Source organism: Hypanus sabinus, chromosome 6, assembly GCF_030144855.1.
Source record: "Hypanus sabinus isolate sHypSab1 chromosome 6, sHypSab1.hap1, whole genome shotgun sequence".
NCBI classification, from domain to species: Eukaryota; Metazoa; Chordata; class Chondrichthyes; order Myliobatiformes; family Dasyatidae; genus Hypanus; species Hypanus sabinus.
Genome location: NC_082711.1, coordinates 140,159,480 through 140,181,169, shown reverse-complemented (window position 1 = coordinate 140,181,169; position 21,690 = coordinate 140,159,480). Strand labels below are relative to the sequence as shown.

Genomic DNA, 21,690 nt, shown 5'->3' with positions numbered 1-21,690 from the left:
ATTACTTCCCAACGCCATTCGGCTCTACAATTCAACCACCAGGGGCAAGACATGTTAAGTGCCGGGGTTAGGACTGAGCCTAAGTTACCACTCAATGCACTTTAGTAAACTATTAAAGAATTTTTTAAAAGCTATTTATTAATGCTTTTTGGGGAGGGTGATTTTAGATGCATATCATATTTATACTGAGTTAAATACTGTATGTAATTAGTTTAGCTACAATAAGTGTATGGGACACTGGAAAAATGTTGAATTTCCCTTTGGGGATGAATAAAGTATCTATCTATCTATCTAAAGTCAGCTGCCTATTAAATTCCCACTTTGATGAACATAGCATTTCACTGCAGCTTACTTCTTTGCTCATTAATGAAACCTTCTTAATTAAGGATCTGAACAAAATGCCTACAAACTACAGTGAAATTATTAGATCTTCTGTACATAATGCATTCTTGACAGCCAAGACTGGGAACAGACCAAGGAGAGTTAATTAAATAGTTCCAGAATAAAAGATTAACAACACTAACACACGTTTGAAACTAGTAACATTTAAGGTGAAACCCAGCAACAAATCTGCACACAGCACAGCCACACCCAACTCTGTTAACCATGGAAAGCCTCCTTCACAAACAACTTAGGACATGGCTAAATAAGGAAAACTGTCCCACAGACAGGTCAAGCATTAAACTAACAAGTACATGCCAAGAACAGGAACTTGCCAACCAACAACCCACTTTGATTCTCAGTAAAGACTTATCACACAAACTGAAGCACTTAAGTCGAGGCAAAACTACATAAAGGTAGCAGGGAACAGCAATGATCTCAAATTTGGTTTCAGACTCAAAGTCGCATGGCACCAGGTTTACCTTTTAACACTACTTACCTTTGTCAGACACAGAAACAGGCCATTTGCCCTATAAGATCAATGTCAGTTCACAGCAAACCAGACTTCGCCATGCATTTAATCCCTTATGCCCATCAAACCATTTTGACTAGTTTGTCAGTTACCTGTACCAAAACGTACAGTGGGTAATTATTCAACAAGCATATCACCGAGTTGCAGTCAGTTATACGATCCTCGATGACCAAGCTCATCCCATTTGCCAGCATTTGGCCCATAACCTTTCAAACCTTTCCTATCCATGTACCTGTCCAGCTGTAATTGGGCCTGCCTCAGTCACTCTCTCTGGCAATACATTCCATATACATACCTGCCTTAGTGTTAAGAGATGCCCTTCCAGGTCCTAGTAAATCTCTCCCCTCTCCCCTTAAACCTATGGCCTCTTGTTCTTAATTCCCTAAGACTATGTGTATTCACGATGTCTGTGCCCCTGATGATGTTATACACCAGTATAAGATCACCTCTCAGTCTTCTAAGCTCAGAGGAATAAATTCATAAATTCAAAGTTAAGTTAACATGCACAAGTGCAATGAAAAACTTACTTGCAGCAGCATCACAGGAACGTGGCATTATTTAAGTAACATTCATGAGAAAAAAACACAAATTATACGGGAACAAACACAATTCGAACAAAAATAGTTGAAGTCCATTTTTTACTGCAAAATGAAAACCGAGTTACCGAACTGTAGAGTTTTGCTGGTTGGTTCAGGAACCAAATAGTTGAAGGGGAGCAGCAATTCTTGAAACTGGTGATGTAGGACTCTCAGCTTTTGTTTCTCCTACCTAATGGTAGCTGTGAGAAGCTGGCATGACCCAGATGATAAGAACCTTTGATGATAAATGTTGCCTTCTTGAGGCAGCACTTCCTGTAAATAACCAGTGGTGGGAAGGGACGTGCCCGTGATACAGATACCCTGCTGTATCTCAGCCCAAAACATCGACTTACTCTTTTCCAAAGATGCTGCCTAGCCTGCTGAGTTCCTCAAGCATTTTGGGTGTGTTGCTTAAGCAGATACCCCTCTGCAGCTGCTCATGACCCCGTGCAATCAACTTACTGTATCAGACCATGATGCAACCAGTCGGGATGCTTTCAACAATACATATGTGGAAGCCTGTTAGAGTATTCAATGACAAGCCGAACTTCCTTAACCTCCTAAAAAAGTAACCTGTGCAACCTCGGTCCTTCAGGATCTGACAACATTCTCAAAAATCATTTCTGCACTCTGATTCAAATTCAGATTTACCACATATACATCGAAAGACGCAGTGAAATTTGCTTTAACCAGTTACAACCAATTGGGTTGGGGGCAACCCAAAAATGATCCCTCTATAGTGTGTCACAGAGTCATAGAAAAGTACACCTCAGAAACAGGCCCTTTGACCCATCTAGTCCATGCTGAACCATTTTCCCATGCAATGTACAATTTCATTCCCCAGCATATTCCTCATTCTGCCCATTGACCATCAATTAGGGGGCTGATCCAGTTTTAACGAAGCATTAAGAAAATCACACCAAGAACAGCACTCAACCCACTCAAATACAAAGAACCAATTTGGTCAAACATCAATAGATAAGAATACATACGCGAACAACAGAAGCAGCATGGTATTTAAATAACCAAGAGGTCACAAAACCAGCACACCAGCTCAAAGCTTTGAAATTCTCGTACATTCAGTCAGAAAATAAGTAACTGACAAGAGAATGAATGCAGCAGAAGTTGTGAGACCTGACTGTACCCGAGTTACAGCACTGAATAACACTCCCAATCTAGCTGCACCTCTCACCAAACTGTTTCTGATGCCATAGCACTGGCAGCAGAATGAGGTGTATTATCACAATCGGGTATGAAATGAAATTTATACAGCGCAAAGTCAAATTACTATAAACTACAAATAAGCAAGCAGTGCAAAAAATAATGAGGAATGGTAAAAGATTATTAACAGCTTCACTGACCATTCAGAAAAATACAAGGAGAAGCTGTTCTTGAATTGTTGGATGTGGCTCCTGTATATCCTGCAGCAACAAGACGGCATATATGGATGGTGAGGGTCTTTAATGATGGATGTCACCTTCCTGAGGCATCAGCTCTTGCAGATGTCCTCGAAGACAAGCAGAGTTCTGCCTGTAATGGAGCTGGCCAGGTTTACAACCCTCTGCAGCACTGCCATTCGGCACACTGCATCCTCCAATACCGGGCGGTGATGTAGCCAGTCACAATGATAAATGAAAGCTGCCCAGATTTTCACTGGGCATAAAAAAAAGCCACATCTAAACCAGCCAATGCCCACCCACCCTATCTCCTCAACCTTAATCATTATGGAATGATAGAAAGGTGCTATCAACAACTCTTTGGGTCATTGTTGAGCCCAGGAATGGAGAGAAGAGCTCAGTTTCAGAGGTGAGATCATTGAGATGCCTTTGTCATCACCAGAGTAGTTGATCAAACTTAGTTTCAAGGAAACCTTAATGTGTATCAAGGGAAAATCTTTCATCAGTTCAGGTCCTGCCCACACACGCGGGAAGCGGCTGATCCTGTTGGAAGCGAGCACTTGCAACCCAGACATCTCAGTGGTCAATACCACGTTCAGCTTCTCAGATAATAAACTCAGTTAAAGCACAGGATTTGGGTTGCTTATTGCATGGTGGAAATATTCAGCTATTCCTAATACAGTAAGGTAGGCAACACAAAGTTCAGGCTCACACAAGAAAATCTGCAGATGCTGGAAATCCAAAGCAACACACACAAAATGCTGGAGGAACTCAGCCAGTTAGGCAGCGTCTATGCAACAGAGTAAACAATCAACGTTCTGGGCCGAAACCCTTCATCAGGACAGGAAAGGAAGAAGGAAAAGGTCAGATAAAGAGGGTAGGGAGAGGGAGGGAGTAGTGCAAGGTAGTTGGTGATAGGTGAAACCAGGATTAGGGAGGGGTGAAGTAAAGAGCTGGGAAGCCAATTGGTGAAAGAGATACAGGGCAGATAGGACAGAAGACCACAGAAGAAGGGGCAGGAGCCACAGGTGGTGGTGATGGGTGGGTAAGGAGATAAGGTGAGACAGAGAAACAAGAACGGGGAATGGTGAAGGGTGGGGGGGGGGGGGCGGTGACAATTACCAAAGTTTGAGAAATTGGCATTCATGCTATCAGTAACACACACAAAACGCTGCAGGAACTCAGCAGGCAGCATCCAGGAAGAGCACAGTCAACATTTCAGGCTGAAACGCTTCAGCAGGACCCCGCCTGAAACGCTGAATGTACTGTTTTCCCGAGATGCTGCCTGGCCTGCTGAATCCCCCCAGCATTTTGTATGTGTTGCTCGGATTCTTAACATCTGCAGGTTTTCTCTGGTTTGTGATTCATGCCATCAGGCTGGAGGCTAGCCAGACAGGAAAAGGTGTTGCTCCTCCAACCCGAGTGTAGCCTCATCGCAGCAGTAGAGGAGGTCATGGACTAACATGTCCGAATGGGAATGGGAAGTGGAATTAAAATGGGTGGCCACTGGGAGATCCCTCTTTTTCTGGCGGACAGATATAGGGGCTAGGCAAAGCGGTCTCCCAATCTATGTTGGGTTTCACCGATATACAGGAGGCCACACCGGGAGCACTGGACACAGTATCTGACCCCAACAGACTCTCAGGTGAAGTGTCGCCTCACCTGGAAGGACTGTTTAGGGCCCCTGAATGTTAGTGAGGGAGGAAGTGGAGGGGCAAGTGTAGCACTTGTTCTACTTGCAAGGATAAGTAGCAGGAGGGAGATCAGTGGGGAAGGACGACTGGACAAAGGAGTCACGCAGGGAGCAATACCCACAGAAAGCAGAAAGTGAAAAGGAGGGAAAGATATGCTTAGTGGTGGGATCTATTGGAGAAGGCAGAGTTACAAAAAATCATGTGCTGGACACAGAGGCTAGTGAGAACAAGAGGAACCCTATCCGTGGTATAGCAGTAGGAGGATGGTCTGAGGGCAGATGTGAGGTGAGGGCAATGCAGATGGTGGAGGAAAGAAAGCCCCTTTCCTTAAAAGAGGACAACATTTCAGCTGTTATAGAATGGAAAGCCTCATCCTGAGAGCAGATGCAGCGGAGACAGAGGAACTGAGAAAAGAGGAGGGCATTTTTACAAGCGACAGGTTGGGAAGTGGTGTAGTCCATATAGCTGAGAGAGTGAGTGGTTTATAAAAGATATCAGCAGATAGATGGTCTCCAGAGATGGAGACAGAGTGAGACTGAGAAATGGGAGAGGTATCAGAAGTAAATTTGAGGCCAGGGTGGAAGTTGGAGGCAAAGTTGATGAAATTAACAAGCTCAGCATGCGTGCAGGAAACAGCATCAATGCAGTCATCGCTGGAGCTTTTGAAGAGTTGGGGAGCAATGCTGGTGTAGGCTTGGAACATAGACTGTTTCACACAGCAGACACAAAGGTAGACATAGCTGGGATCCATGTGAATGCACCTTTGGTTCAAAGGAAGTGGGAGGAGTCAAAAAAGAAATTGTTGAGGCTGAGGACCATTCCTAACAGATGGAGGAGAGTGGTGGTGAAGAGGAACTGGTTAGGCCTGTTGCCTAGAAAGAAGCGGATTGCTTTAAGGCCCTCCTGTGGGTGGTGGAAGCTTATAGGGGCTGAACATCCATGGTGAGAATGAGACGATCAAGGCCAGGGAACTTAAAAGTTATTGAAAGAATCAAGAGCATGTGAAGTGTCACAGATGTTAGATCAGGGATTCCCAACCCTTTTTTTTAATGCCATGGACCCCTGCCATCAACTGAGGCATCCGTAGACCCTAGGTTGGGAACACCAGGTTGGAATGATCATGGAGAGGGCTTCAAAAGGGCTGTAATGTCTTTAGTTATTCAAAGATATAGCGCTGAACAGGTCCTTCGATCTGCAGCCCAACAAGCCCGATTTAACCCCAACCTAATCACGGGACAATTTACAATGACCAATTTACCTAGCCGGTATGTCTTTGGACTGTGGGAGGAAACCAGGAAAACCCACACATTCCACGGGAACGACACACACAAGACTCCTTACAGAATACACCAGGATTGAACTCAGAAGCCCCAAGCTGTCATTGCATCGCGCTATTGTATCACTCTATTGTCACTGCATTGCATCTGTGGTGGCCGGTGCTATCATGTTTGCTGTTGTGTGCTGAGGTAGCAGACACCAACAGAATCAATAAACTCATTTGTAAGTTTAGTGATGTTGTGGTGGTGGAACTGGACTCTCTGACGGTGGTGTCTTAAAAGAGGATGCTGTCCAAGTTGCATGCCATCTTGGACAATGTCTCCCATCCACTCCATAATGTACTGGTAAGGCACAGGAGTACGTTCAGCCAGAGACTCATTCCACCGAGATGCAACACTGAGTGTCAGACACCCTGAGCCAATAGGCTGGTCCTGGACTTACTTCCACTTGGCATAATTTACTTATTATTATTTAATTATTTATGGTTTTATATTGCTATATTTCTACACTATTCTTGGTTGGTGCGACTGTAACGAAACCCAATTTCCCTCGGGATCAAAAGAATATGTCTGTCTGTCTGTTAACCGCTACTCTACCACGGCATCCCATTTGTTGTGTATCATATGTCATGTGAATAGGGCTTCTACATACCCAAGGCACTCCATTCACACCTCACCACCTCCCTCCCGGCCCTATTTCTCAGTGAACACTCACTCTATTGTGAAGTGCCATGAATCATCTCTTTCCTTGGTTCCTACCTCTTGTACTTTCACCCTCAATTATCTACACTGGCAGCATTCTTCAGCTGTCTGTGCCCCGTCTCTGCATTTTCACAAACTCCTCAAAATCTCCATTTTGCATTCCTCTTGAAAGACTCTTCTAATTTCAACTGCACCGTTTAATCACATTCCAGTGAGCAGCAGAATATGCACTTGCTCTCTAAATACTCCGTGTAATTCAAAGCTCTGCTTAAAGGTAAAATAATAAAAAAAGTTCACCACCTATAAAGTTTCAAAACATTTTTCACTGTTTTTCTGAACCAATGTACAAAGCAATCATGAAATTATGCCTCAGAAAACACCCTTGGCTTAAAAAATGCATTAAACGGCAATTTTCACAAAAAAGAGAGTATTCTCCTTAATAAGCATCAAACCATAACAAGCAAACACATGAGGAAATCTGCAGATGCTGGAAATTCAAGCAACACACACAAAATGCTGGTGGAACACAGCAGACCAGGCAGCGTCTATAAGAAGAAGCACTGTCGATGTTTTGGGCCGAGACCCTTTGTCAGGACTAACTGAAAGAAAAGATAGTAAGAGATTTGAAAGTAGGAAGGGGAAGGGGAAGGGGAAATGCGAAATGATAGAAGACCGGAGGTGGTGGGGTGAAGCCAAGAGTTGGAAAGGTGATTGGCAAAAGGGATACAGAGCTGGACACGGGAAAGGATCATGGGATGAGAGGCCTAGGGAGAAAGAACTGGTGAGGGGAGCACCAGAGGGAGATGGAGAACAGGCAAAGCGTGATGGGGAGCGAGAGAGAGAAAAAAAGGGAGGGGAATAAATAAATCAGGGATAGGGTAAGAAGGGGAGGAGGGGCATTAACAGAAGTTAGAGGTCAATGTTCATGCCATCAGGTTGGAGGCTACTCAGATTGAATATAAGGTGTTGTTCCTCCAACCTGAGGGTGGCTTCAATAGAAGAGGCCATGGATAGACATATCAGAATGGGAATGGGACGTGGAATTAAAATGTGTGACCACTTGGAGAACCTGCTTTCTCTGGCAGACAGGACGTAGGTAGACAGAGCGTAGACAGAAACGGTCTTCCAGTCTGCGTCAGGTCTCATCAACATATAAAAGGCCACATCGGGAGCACCGGACGCAGTACACCACGCCAGCCGACTCACAGGCGAAGTATCGCCTCACCTGGAAGGAGTGTCTGGGGCCCTGAATGGTGGTGAGGCAGGAAGCGTAAGGGCAGGTGTAGCACTTGTTCTGCTTACAAGGATAAGTGCCAGGAGGAAGATCGGTGGGAAAGGATGGGGGGGACGAATGGACAAGGGAGTACCGTAGGGAGTGATTCCTGCGGAAAGCAGAAAGTGGGAGGGCGGGAAAGATGTGTTTGGTAGTGGGATCCCGTTGGATAACAAGCATTCAGTTTCAGAAATGTTCGCAGATATTGCGTTTCTGCATACATCAGAACAGAAACATAATGGTCAATAATTCTTGCTGAAGAAAAGCTAATCACCAATTTCTTGGGGGTAAAATAATGACAATATTAAATCTTCTCAGAAAAGGTAATGCATCCTTCAACATCAGCATGCAGAGGGCCTGCAAACTCAGTGTGGATTACACGCTGGGAATCTGCAATCAGAAAACACAACCCTGATGCAATTATCCCATTAAAGCACAGGCTGAGGCCTTCAGTGAGAAAGTGTAGACTGCAGATTTCAATAATGCATTCAGCCAAGCAGTACAACCCTTTTGGTATGCGACAGGAATAGCAGCGAATCTCCAATTTAATTGCTCCCAGAAAGCAGAGCTTTATAAAGGAAGGAGGCTAACTTTTTTTTAGAAATTGATATTGATTTATTAATGTCATGTGAAATACAGTGAAAACAGATCATTTCAAAACATAAGTACTTTGAAATTGTACAAGGTTAAAGGATATACTTTATTGATAATTTAGAGTAATACAATTATCCAAAGATAATATATCATCAAAGTACATTTATGTTGCCATATACAACCCTGAGATTCGTTTTCTTGCGGACGATCACAGTAAGTATGAGAAACCAACAGAATCAATGAAAGACTACACCCGATAGGACAGACAGCAACCAATGTGCAACTAAACAACAAAAAATTGGAAACATTTCAATATCTTTATTCACTGTATCAAACAATTCAATATGTTCTTTTGCAACATTTTAATTTTATTAAGATTCCAGCCCCAAACAATCTACCCTTTAAACAATTAGACGACTGTGATGTGTGGTCCACCAGTGTGTAACAGTGGTAGGACACCATAAACTAGCTCTTCCCCACACAAGCTTTGTTGTGTGGGCTGCACCAAGCTTCAGCACACAGTCTAACAGCACTCAGTTACAGATTCACCACACACAAAATGTTGGAGGAACTCAGCAGGTCAGGCAGCACCTTGGGAACAAATAAACAGTCGACTTTTTGGGCCAAAACCCTTCTTCAGTTACGGATATCTCCTTACACCAGAAGGCCAACCATTTTCAGAGCGAAGTGCACCTTTTACCAAGTTGATCGTCCAGCAGCAGTTGACGTTTGTCTCAGTTGCATTTCTGCGGAAGGCCCACTGAGGACAGAGGCCCACGTTCCACAGCTGCTCAAGATGAAACTTGGCAAAGGCCACTGCATTGCTTTTCGGACCTTCTTGGCAAACACACAGATTACAAGGAGGCAGATGATTGCTGCATCTGTTCCGCAGCCACCTCGAGGGCAGCTCGCAGTGAGATTGCAACTCTGGGTGTACATGGATCTGGAAGGCAGGATTCCACTCTCCACCAGTGAAGTGAGCCTTGGTGCTTGTCTGAGCGTTCTAGGATTAGCTGATCGATCCACCATATAACTGTGTCGGTCTATTTGAATTACCACCCAGCTTTCTCCTTTTTCCGCAGGGTGCCCAAGACAATCTGAGTGCTGCCTAGCTAACTTGTGCTCTAAGAGTTTCATCTGCAGAAATCTTTCTTTAGATGGTGCAACAAGGCCCAAATGAAATGGCAATGAGACGAGGCCCATCCTTCACAAAACCCAAGGGCAAGTAAAGTAGCTCAGCACATCGTGACACCTGACGTTTATGTGCTTGTGCTCAATGCAAGGCTTAAATGTAGCCACACGCAGAAGTGGCTGCTGGGATGACAATCTGTTACTCATCTGTCATTTTTCTCTCGAGAAACCTGATCATCAAATCCCTGCAAATTCAAGATTCAAAATTCATTTGTTATCAAAGAATATATAAATTATACAACCTTGGGATTTGTTTGCTCGCACAAGCAAGAAACTCAAAAGAACCCAATTAAAGGGAAAAAAATTAAAAGAAAATGGAAGACCAACACTTGATACGCAAGAGAAAGAAAATCACAAATCATGCAGACAACTGAAGCGAATGACAACAATTTGAACCAAGATTGAGCCCTCAGTTCTGAACCCTATAGCAGCCCAAAGTAGGCCCAAAGCCTCGCTCATCAGTTACATCATATTAGCAGCGGAGCACAGCAGCCGGGGCAGTCTTCCTAGCCTCAGCAGCATTTGTTGGGCTATGTGCCATTGAAGATGGCTCAGGTAACTGCCCCTCTGCAAGAATGGGGTATATGTGCCTTGTTCAGCAACCTAAGGGCACTTTACACCAGATGACCAAGTACTTTCCCACCTTTAAGAGACCCAGCTCCCATATTTCTAAGTTGCACTGCACTACACTTTTGTGTGGATAGATTGTATATAATTACAGACTCCCTCCCCAAAAGTTATTTTTGGAGAGCATTTCCATGAAGCAGGTCATTGAATCATACACTATGAAAGCAGGCACCTCGGTAAACCATGTCCACGCCATCATCAAATACCAATCAATACTAACCCCATCAGCAGCAATTGGTTCATAATCAAATACCAAGTACATTTATTTATCAATGAATGTATGCAGTATACAACCCTGAAACTCACCTTCCCCACAGCCATGAAACAAAAAAAACCACGGAACCAATCCGTTCAAAGAAAAACATCAAAACCCCTCCTCCACATGTGCAAAAAAAGTGTGCAAACAGAAACACACAAAAAAAAGTGAAAACACAGAATATAAAACACAAAAGGCAAATTTTAGTTCAGCTCAGTGTTCATTATCTGCGGGTCTCCCCAATTCAAAAATCACTCGAAGTAACAACAAAAGAAGGAGTGAACAGAACTAGCACACATCATAAACTTGAATTAGAGTACAAGACTACAAATCGCAGCTGTTGGGAGGTTGGTGCTGAAGCATTGAGGGGGAGAGAGAGACCAATTGAATGCAGGACCTTCGCTTGGGAGCAGTGAGCGAGAGAGAGAGAGAGAGAGAGAGAGAGAGAGAGAGAGAGAGAGAGAGAGAGAGAGAGGGGGAGAGAGAGAGAGATGAGAGAGAGCGGAGAGGGAGAAAGAGAGAGAGAGAGAGAGCGAGAGGGAGAAAGAGAGAGAGAGAGAGAGAGAGAGAGAGAGAGAGAGAGAGAGAGAGAGAGAGAGCACCTGCCACACACAGACACCTCCTTCTGACAGCAAGGAGCAAGAGGCTGGTCAACGGCGCTGAACACTCACTCAGCCTCCACACCCGCCTCAATGATTTCGATCATCCATATACCGCAATTCAATCTAGACACTTCTTAAATGTCACCAGAATACCTGTCTTCATCACCCACAAAAGGAGCGCGATCCAGATTCCAACCAAAACATGCTGGCTTTCAGTGACTTACATACTAACACACTTAAGTCTTTCTGAACATCAATACAACCTCTCACCATTTAACAAATACTCTGCTTTTATGATGTGTGCATCAATCTGGATAAAATAATTAAGAACATACTTGGAAAAACTTGAAAATGTTTCCAATTTTCACTTTTAAAGTCAAAAAGTCTACAGATGACACACTAAAGTTCAATCTTGTTCTCAGCATTTCCATCCATCTGACCTAGACATGCTCATGTTATCACTCAATGTTCCAAAGTGCTTAAGAGACAATGTAATAGCTGTACTGTTCTAATGCAAGGATGGATTTAAGAAACAGCAACTGACTGCATCAACACAAAACAGCTATGAATAATGATATAGAGCAAACACGAGGAAATCTGCAGATGCTGGAAATTCAAACAACAACACACACAAAATGCTGGTAGAACACAGCAGGCCAGGCAGCATCTATAGGAGAAGCGCTGTCGACGTTTCGGGCCGAGACCCTTCGTCATGAATAATGATATTATGAGTTTCAATGATTTTCGTCAATAGTTTCCCAAGACACACAGGAAACATTTTTTCACAGTTTTCAAAGTGATAGATGAAACTTTTTATATTCAGCGAGAGCGTTGTTGAGCTTCCAGCGTCATAGAAGGTATCAGAGACTGTGTGCTCAAATTATCAGGGAGGACAGACCGCAGACAGTCAAGGCCAAGCACCATTGCTGCCTTCACCCAGCAAGGGAAGGATGGACAAGCAAGATCTATAGCCACACACACACATACATGTCAATACTGGAGGTAGGTCAGTGCTCCTTAAATCCTTCTCCCACATCCCCCAGGCAGGTCATTGACTTCTTGAATGCTCTTTTGAAGTTTCCCAGTTTTCTGTCAAGCCAGCAAGTCTAGCTCAGAATTCTAACATGTCTTATCCAACTCCCTTTGTGCCCCCTCGGAACTCACTGCATCAAACAGACTCATTTCCTGCTCCTTCACCCTCAACTAATTAAGTGCTGATCATCAAACTTCCCTTTCCCGTCTCAAGTTAACTAAAATTGTTAACTGTTTCTTCTCCTCAGGTACAGTCCTCTACTTCTAAAATCTTTCTTCATCACTCCTTGGTGAAAAAACTCAAGAGTCTTCCATCCATGCAAACTGTCCTTTCTTTTCCAAAGGCATTGAACACAGACATATAAATTTGTCCCATCTTACCACAACGCCACCCCCCCCCCCCCGATCTACTTCTCCCACCATCACTGATGTGTCAACTCGTGAGAGCGGCAAATGAGAATGGGACAATAATTTCCCAATGTCCTTACCTATCATTAGCCTCTGCGTCCAACACATCATCCTCTGCAACATCCACCAGCACCAAAGGGATCTTTACCTCCCCCACCCCCGCATTCCACGGGGATCACTCCCTCTACCATTGCGTTGTTCATTCATCCCTCCTGGCACTTATCCCTGCAAGCAGCCCAAAGGCTGCACCTGCCCGTACACCTCCTCCCATTCGAATATGTCAGCCCATGCCTCCTCCGGTGCCAAGATGCCACCCTCAGGGTGGAGGTGCAACACCTTGTATTCCATCTGTGTAGCCTCCATCCTGATGGCATATCGATTTCTCTTTCCAGTAAAAAAATTCTCTCCCCACCCCCATCACTCTGACCTTTCCCCTTTTCTCACCTGCCTATCACTTCCCCCTGGGTCCTCCCTCCTCCCCTTTCTCCTGTGGCCCACTCTCCCACCTATCAGATTCCTTCTTTCCAGGCCCCTGACCTTCCTCACCCACCTGGCTTCAAGTGTCGCCTTCCAATCTAGCCTTCTTACCTTTCTCGTACCCTTTTATTCTGATGACTTCCTCTTTCCTTCTCAGTCCTGAAAAAGAGCCTCGGCCTGAAACATCGACTGTTTATTCATTTCCATAGCTGTTGCCTGACCTGCTGAGTTCCTCCTGCATTTTGTATGTGTTGCTTTGGATTTCCAACGTCTGCAAATCGCTCATACTCAAGATAAGCTGTGCCCATATACCCTCTCCCAACCTTTCACCAGTTCCTGCACCTCTACATTTTTTGTTTGTTTTGTACTTTCTCATTCTGACTGATCTGATCCATCTACATCCCCAAGGCAACCGAGGTTTCACCCAATCAGAGATATTCCCTTTGTCCCATACATCCCTCTGCCACTCTAAAATCAAAATTAAGTTCTGACAAGGGTCTATACACTTGTCTCTTTCCACACTGACAGAGCTGTTGAAGTTTCCAGCATTTTCTGCTTTTATTTCACCATAGTCATTTATCCTTAGGAATCCACACTAATCTGTTTTTTATCTATCCAGTCATCTAGGATCATCAAGCAGAGACCAACTTGCCACAGCATCTCTCTTCCTGCCTGCACTCTAGTATCCCACATACATTTAACCTGGACACCTTCCTCTTTCACCTGCTGCTCCTTTGCGGCTCCCTCAGAAAACTCAATGTCCTGCGCACTAATTAAACCCAAATTTACCACACTGCCACCTTGTTTGACTCCTGCCAAAGGGTCTTGGCCCAAAACATCCACTGTCCTCATTTCCATAGATGCCGCCTGGCCTGCTGAGTTCCTCCCGCATTTTGTGTGTGTTGCTTAACTCCTTTGCTCTGAAATTATCAGAACTCTCAATACGGGAGCAGCAGAAATTTCCTTCAAATAAGTATGAAGCTCTTGTCTTCACTTCAAGTCACAAACTCTTAACATCCTTGATACAAAATATTATGCCCCGAAATGAGCTTTGGACTTCACATTCATAGCATTACTGACAACTTACTTCCATTTTAGTAATAAAGGTTGACAGCACCACTGTCTGAGTTCATCTGTAGTTGAAGTACCTTTGATATTTCTAGAAGTATTCAACTCAAATATACTTCTTAGTTCTGTTCTCTACAAACTTAAGGACATCCTGCTACCGCTGCCTGAACTTGCAACAAGTACCCTTCATCCACGGTGCGTCTGTTCATCATTCGCTTCTGGTTGGACAATGGAGTAATCTGTACCGGCACATCTTAGCTTTGAAGTCTCTCCCATCTTGTCCTTCCCCATTGCTGTGATCTCCTTCGCATTATAACCTTAAAGTCAGATGCACACTTCAAATTCTGGCTTCCTGATCAACCTTTAGTTTGATTCTTTTCAGTTGGCAATTCTATAAAGCCAAATTGGCACGGTCATAAAGCTCTAGACTTTTCTGAATCTCGGCGCCTCTCCACTCGTGTTTCCTTTTTGACCGAGCTCTTTGTTGGTTTAGCAACAGTATTTGTTTTATTATTATGCGCCACTGAATTACATTGGAACATTTCATGCTCCTTTCATGAACATACTGTACTTGCTTTCCAATTACTGACAACACTGAGCACAAACAGATGACATGGAATTTTATTCTTGGGCATTACAAGAGATGACCTCTCGCTGATTAAGTATATTTCTGATCACACATTTTGCGAATATCATACAGCTTGATGACTTATTTCAGGAGTCAGCTGGAGACGCTCATGGAGTGAGTACCGTTTTGGATTCGCTCCATAACCTTTACTTTTTTTAACCTTTGATCACCCTTATTCAGCTTATTTTTACCTATACCGAAAGTTTCTTTATTCTTTTTTTTTGGATTTACTGCCAAGAGTTTGTTGTGAACTTTTGAAGATATGCAAACAGAAATATCTCTCAGGTCTAAGGGACAGGATCCCGGACGTAATCCGAACGGTAACGGAAAAAAGCAGGCTCCGACACAACAAACACAATTAACTTTTGAATTGTTTATGGAGGTTTTGGATAAAAAATTTGCTGAACTACAACAATTTTTTAAAGAAGATATAAAGGCTTTTCAAGAGTACATGGTTAAGACGGATTTAGTAATTAAACAGCAACAAGCTCTTATTGCGTCTCTGCAAGAAGAAGCTCGGAAGCGAGATTTGACTATTGGAAAACTGCAACAGGATTTAATTTCGACCATTAAGCTGATGGAAGCCCTTAAAGCCAAGAGTGACGATTTTGAGAATCGGTCCAGAAGACAGAACTTACATATACTTGGTCTTCCAGACGGCATAGAAAAAGATGACCCTTCGAAATATTTTGCTCAACTTTTAAAAGAAGCGTTTCCGACGATTTTCCCGAATAACCCCCCTTTATTGGATCGGGCACATAGAATTCGGCGTCGATCACCGAGTGCTACAGACAAACCTTCGGTGGTAATTGTCCGGTTCCATTATGTACATGACAAAGAACAAGTTATAAGAGCAGCTCGTCAGGTAGGAATGATTAAAATCAAAGATTTTTGCTTCCGCCTGATCGAAGATTTTAGTTCAGATCTTTTAAAAAGAAGGCTTCTTTTTAAACCGTTGATGGCTGAATGTTATGAGAAAAATCTGAAACCTGCGCTTCTATACCCTGCGAAGCTTTGAATTTCTCCGTCGAATGCTCCACGACAAGTTTTCCTTTCAACTTCAGAAGCGAGAAAATATCTGGAGGAGAACTTCCCTACTGCTACAGACACCAGTCTTTAATAAATGAATGATTCTGATCGTGTAAGATGGTTCTCGATCTCTTAAACCAGAATTACAATCTGGTTATTGGTGTAGGTTCATCCTACACTTTATACTCAAGTTAAAGTGTGTTTGCGTCATGTTAATTGTTTTGCCTTATACACTTTAATCATTTAACTACATACTTGTCTATTAACTTTGTTCCTTCGAAGGTATATTTTTAATTCTTTGAAGGTAAATTTTTCCTTGATTAAGATGGTGGTTTTTTGGAAAAGATTTTTGGTTTTGCTTAAGATGGCATTATGTTTATATTTTTCGCGTTTCTTCCGTACAATGCATCGCTTATCTTAGCTTAAATATTTTTTGTTTTGTCTGGGCCAGAGCCCGAGTTATAATTGTTTTTTAGTGATTATATTTTTATTCTTTTTACAACTAACTATACTTAGAAATATGGTTTTTATCATAGCGATTTTATTTTTAAAGTTGGGGTGATTCTTTTATATATATCCTTTTTATATGGAGTGTTCTTCAGCTGACATGGGGGTAGGATTAGTCTTACTTTTTCTCTTTTTAAGTCATATTTTGGCTTTTTCTCTTTTTCTCGGGGGGTGGGGGGATGATCTGTTTTCTAATTCTATTTTTTTTGTACCAGTTTGTGTTAGTTTTTTTATTCGGGCTGTTTTTGAACTTCAAATATGTCTCACTACTTTTGTTCCTCTTCCGGGTGCATGAGTTTATAAGTTGGTTAACCCTTTCTATACCAAAGGGTTGATTATAGAATTATGGCTCAGACCATTAATTTTGTGTCTTGGAATACTAATGGTTTAAATCATCCAATTAAACGAAAGAAGATTTTCAAAGTATTCCAAAGACTTAATGCTCATATCATTTTTGTACAAGAAACTCATGTGGGGAGGGAGGACAAATTTCGTTTTTTCAGATTTTGGCGGGGTCAACAGTATCACGCAAATTCGAATGCTAAAGTAAAAGGAGTTTCAATTTTTATTGACTCCTCTATTTCATTTGTTCAACATGATATTTTTTCAGATCCGAATGGCAGATTTTTGTTAATTACGGGTTTACTTTGTAATAAAAAGGTTGCTTTGGTTAATGTTTATGCTCCAAATGTGGATTGTCCTGACTTTTTTAAGTCTTTATTTACTTCTTTACCCAATCTAAACGAATATAAGTTAATAATGGGTGGTGACTTTAATTGTTGTTTAAATCCTCTGATGGATAAATCTTTATCTATTCAGACTTTACCTAATAAGTCGGCCACTTGTATTAACTCTTTTTTGACTGACAATGGAGTTTTTGATATTTGGAGATTCCGGTATCCTAATGACAAAGAGTTTTCTTTTTTCACACATGTTTATCACTCTTATTCAAGAATTGATTATTTTTTTGTAGACTCTTGTTTTATTCCATTGGTAATCGGTTGTAACTATGATATTATAGCTATCTCTGATCATGCTCCGTTATTACTTTCTATGAAATTTACGGATACAGCTTCTAATGCTAGACAATGGCGATTTGACTCTACCTTGTTGCAAGACTCTGACTTTATAAAATTTATGCAGGAGCAGATCGACTTCTTCTTCTCAACTAATTCTACAGATGATATTTCCTGCGGAACACTTTGGGACACTTTTAAAGCTTATATACGTGGACAGATTATTTCTTATTCTGTTAGTTTGAGGAAACGTATCAAGATGGAAACTCTTTTATTGGTTGATAAAATTAAAGAGATTGATAAGAAATATTCGATTGCTCCTAGTAAGGAGCTTTACAAACAAAGGGTTGAACTTCAAAGGGAACATAGTTTATTACTTACATCCTCGATTGAAAATCAATTAATGAAAACTAAATCTGATTTTTATATACATAGTGATAAATCTGGTAAACTGTTAGCTAGTCAATTGAAGAATGCTCTGGTTAAACGTCAAATCACTAAGATTGGTCAGCAGAATGGGAATCTGACAGTTAATCATGATGAGATAAATAAGGCATTTCAAGATTTCTATACCTCCCTGTATCAATCTGAATTTCCTCAAGATTATAATACCATGTCTGATTTTCTTGGAAAATTAAATTTTCCAAGGTTATCATCTGATGATCTTTTGATATTGGATACTCCTATTACGGATGTAGAAATTAAGGGGGCTATTTCCTCAATGAATTCTAGGAAAGCACCGGGCCCAGATGGTTATACAGTTGAATTTTTTAAATTTTTTTCCGCTACTCTTTCCCCTTGGTTAGGTAAGGTTTTTGAGGAGGCCATTAGATTAGGGAATTTGCCACAATCTTTTTATAGAGCTTCCATTTCTCTAATATTGAAGAAAGATAAAGACCCTACTAATTGTGCTTCTTATAGACCTATATCTTTATTGAATGTAGACTCCAAGATTTTTTCTAAGTTACTGGCATCTAGATTGGAGAAGGTATTACCCAAAATTATTTCAGATGATCAAACTGGCTTTATTAAAAATCGTTATTCTTTTTTTAACATTAGGAGATTGTTGAATATTGTTTATACTCCCTCACATGATACTTCAGAATGCGTGATTTCATTAGATGCGGAGAAAGCATTTGACAGAGTACTTTTGAGACTTCTATTAAATTTGAAAAGTTATGGAGACCATTTATTCAACATTTTCATATGATGTAATATGACCCTGTGCCAAGTTCATTTGATTTCCCAGCTTTCAGCTTATGCATTTTGAGAGGACCGGAAGTGACGGCATTTTGAGAGGACCGGAAGTGACGGCATTGATGAATACTTATATTTGTGAGATATTATAAACAGCCCGCTTTTTTTTTCCCTTCTCTTTTGTTTTTTTTCTTTTATATTACTTATTAGTTATAGTTATTAGATTAGATTAGCTAGTTCTGCATTATATAAATTTTTTTTTCTTTCTTTTTTCTGTTTTTTTTATATTATACATTATGAAATATTTAGATTTACTATGTCCATACATATATCTTATGGCTTATGTCTTGGTAAACACATTTATATTGTAACTATTATGTATGTTTTTTTTTCATATGTAATGGAATGTGTATGTTGGTAATTTCTTTATCAATATATCATCTGTATTCTGTCCATATTACTAATATTAATAAAAAGATTTAGAAAGAAAGAAAAGACTTATTTCCAACATTTCTTCAACATTAATTATCATGCATTTAACCAGGCGATACTTAATATGAGAGGACTTACACTTGGATGTCCATCTCTTAGCAGCTTGTGAAATACGTGACAAAATTTCCAACAAAGGACTGCGTTGCTGGACAATGGCAAACGATTCACGACTGACCAGAAGGTGTGAGCGCCCTTTTCATGATGTGTTCCCAGAATGCATGGTGCAGAAACAGGTTAAGGAAATTATTAATAGCACACGACACATTTTTAATAGAAACATGCTATAAACAGATGTAATCAGCTTTAACATTTAATCAGTTTCAAAAAATAAATTGCAAAGAATTGAGCTTGTAACTGATATGAAACTCCGTGATATGGCAAATAAAGGGAACGGAAATTCTTCTCAGATACCAGAGCAAAACAAACATTCATGATCTGAAATTAAAACAGGATACTGACAGCAATTCATTTGGCATCTGAAGAAAACAGATTAGAACTTTAGATTCTGATAAAAAGAAATGTTGTGACTAAGGTACTATATCTTCAATGCCATTTGATTATTTTTCTAACACTTCTATTTTTAAATTTATATTTATATTTTTACAGAGCTTTTTTGCAGTTCAGCTGGAAAAAAACTGCATAACTGATAGTTCTAGCAGTGTTGCAACTTGTGAATGGCTAAATATTTGGCTTCCCCTAAATGAAGATTTATTATTAAGATTATAAATTAAGATCACTTTCACTAAGCCAAGACAAGGTTAACTGCAGCCAGAGCTGGTCACTGGTCATAACTTTGGATCCTTGAGCTGCACAAATGTATTTTCAAAACAAGGGACTAATGCGTACAATGGCAACCCAGATTTACATCTGGTTTCAGAAACACACCGCCTAAGGGGATGCTGGAGGTAGGTATCATTCAATAATTATATAGATATACTGCACAGTCCGAAACATATCACTTATATTCAATTTTCTCCCCCAAGCATGATGACATCATAAAATCTCTTCTCCAACAAGACTTAACTTCAGGTTCAAAAGTTAAAAAGACAGTCAGTTTTCAAAGTACCAACAGGCACTCAGTGTCTGCCTCAGAGTCCCTCACTTACGGGGGTGGGTAGTTGGTTAGTTACCTTTCAAATCTAGAAGATAACTGAGCTTGCAGGTGATCAGATTGTGCCCAAGTTTAAAACTCCCACTTCAAAATACCTATCAGCCTCAAGTCAACTATCTATTTTCCCCTTCCCTCCCTTGGAGATAAAATCTTAACTATAGGGAATAGTAGTCACTTAAGCAAACAAACACATATAAAACTAGACACCTGTTGGGGAAGAGGACAAAGGAATTATCTGGATAAGTTTTACTCTCCAAACCAGAAATGAAAATATAAACCATAAAATTGATTTGGAAATCCTTATTATGCAATTAAGAATTATGCCAGTTATCCAGCAAGTTTTTGACATCCAATCCTTTCAATAAAATGAGCTACATCATAGCTACTACACTTTTTCAATGAAATGGTGTCGTCTAGGTATAACGGGGGAACATCCTACCCCGATATATGATGTCAAACTGTGCCATGTGACCAACAGAGGCAGCCCATTTGAAGTGCAGATTGTAATTTAGAAAGCAAAACTCCCAAGAACTAACAAGAACAGACCTAAAGACATGCACACTTCAGTAATCCAATCAGCTGTCAGAATCAAAAACCTCAGCTTCCCAAGGGAAAATACTTGCATGGGCGGGGAAAAATAAATTGGGAATTAAAAGAGCAGGGTTCCAGCACACCTTTGCCAGAAAATGCCTCTGTGCTGATGTCAGGCCATGACAGCATGGAAGGTGTCACACTGTGGAATGATAACTTTGGGCAAGGATCTGGGGACCAACAGCCAATCACACACACACACAAATTACAGTACTCCCAGTTTTAAATTGAAAGATAGTATGCCAAAAGTCTCATCAAGAAGCAGTGGCACACAATGTTCCCATATAAGGCAATGATCACCACCAGTGTCCTGAATGCACCTGTAAACTGTGCACTCAATTTCCACAGAGGTTGATGTGTCTAAGTACAGGGTGTAGAGCCAGAAAACCTTGCCACCCAGTCACAACACATTGAAAACATTCAATGACGAGGAAACCACAGTCCGTACACTCACAGCCCAGTCAGTGGGAAACAAACGCAGACCGAATAAGGCTTCCTTTTGTGCTCTGTCCAACTCCACCCAAATGAAAGGATATTTCTGGCATGTTTTTCCTTCACAGCAACTTCCTGTGCGTTAATAGCCTTATTGATGCTGACGCTCTGCAAAAAAAAGAGAATGAGAGATCAAATCTTTCTCTGAAATAAATGCCAATAAAATAATTTAAAATAGAGCAGCAGAACAACATGAACGCTAGAAACAAGAAAAGAGCATTAATGCTCTTTCATCGATTCTGAAGTAAAACCATTGATCCGAAACATCAACTCCTATTTCTCTTTCCATGATGAGACTTCCTTAGCTCAGCATTTTCAACATAAAAGAATAAATGTTTTTGCAACCTTTATTTGTCATACAGTCGTGAAGTCATTACATTGGTAACCTTTGGCCTATCAATTCTATGCCGCTCTGTGCAACAATCCATGCAGTCCCATCCCCTCCATATTGACACTGAAAGACATTTTTCTGAAAGAAAGTTTAAATCATTCAAGTGTATGCAACACCCTGGTTGAGATTTTTACTGCTGTGCAAAAG

The 21,690-nt window shown here is 41.2% G+C and overlaps 1 protein-coding gene across 4 annotated transcripts in view; it reads right to left on the bottom strand.

Annotated features, from left to right (window-relative positions):
• The window catches only part of hip1 (huntingtin interacting protein 1), a 353,299-nt gene that overhangs the window by 180,036 nt on the left and 151,573 nt on the right, over positions 1-21,690 (bottom strand). For all 4 annotated transcript variants that reach the window (XM_059973084.1, XM_059973085.1, XM_059973083.1 and 1 more), the window contains 2 exons: positions 21,197-21,260; positions 19,037-19,179 (listed from right to left, as the gene is read on the bottom strand). In XM_059973084.1, the coding sequence (XP_059829067.1) occupies positions 19,037-19,179; positions 21,197-21,260 (207 nt within the window). The remainder of the gene's footprint in view (positions 1-19,036; positions 19,180-21,196; positions 21,261-21,690) is intronic.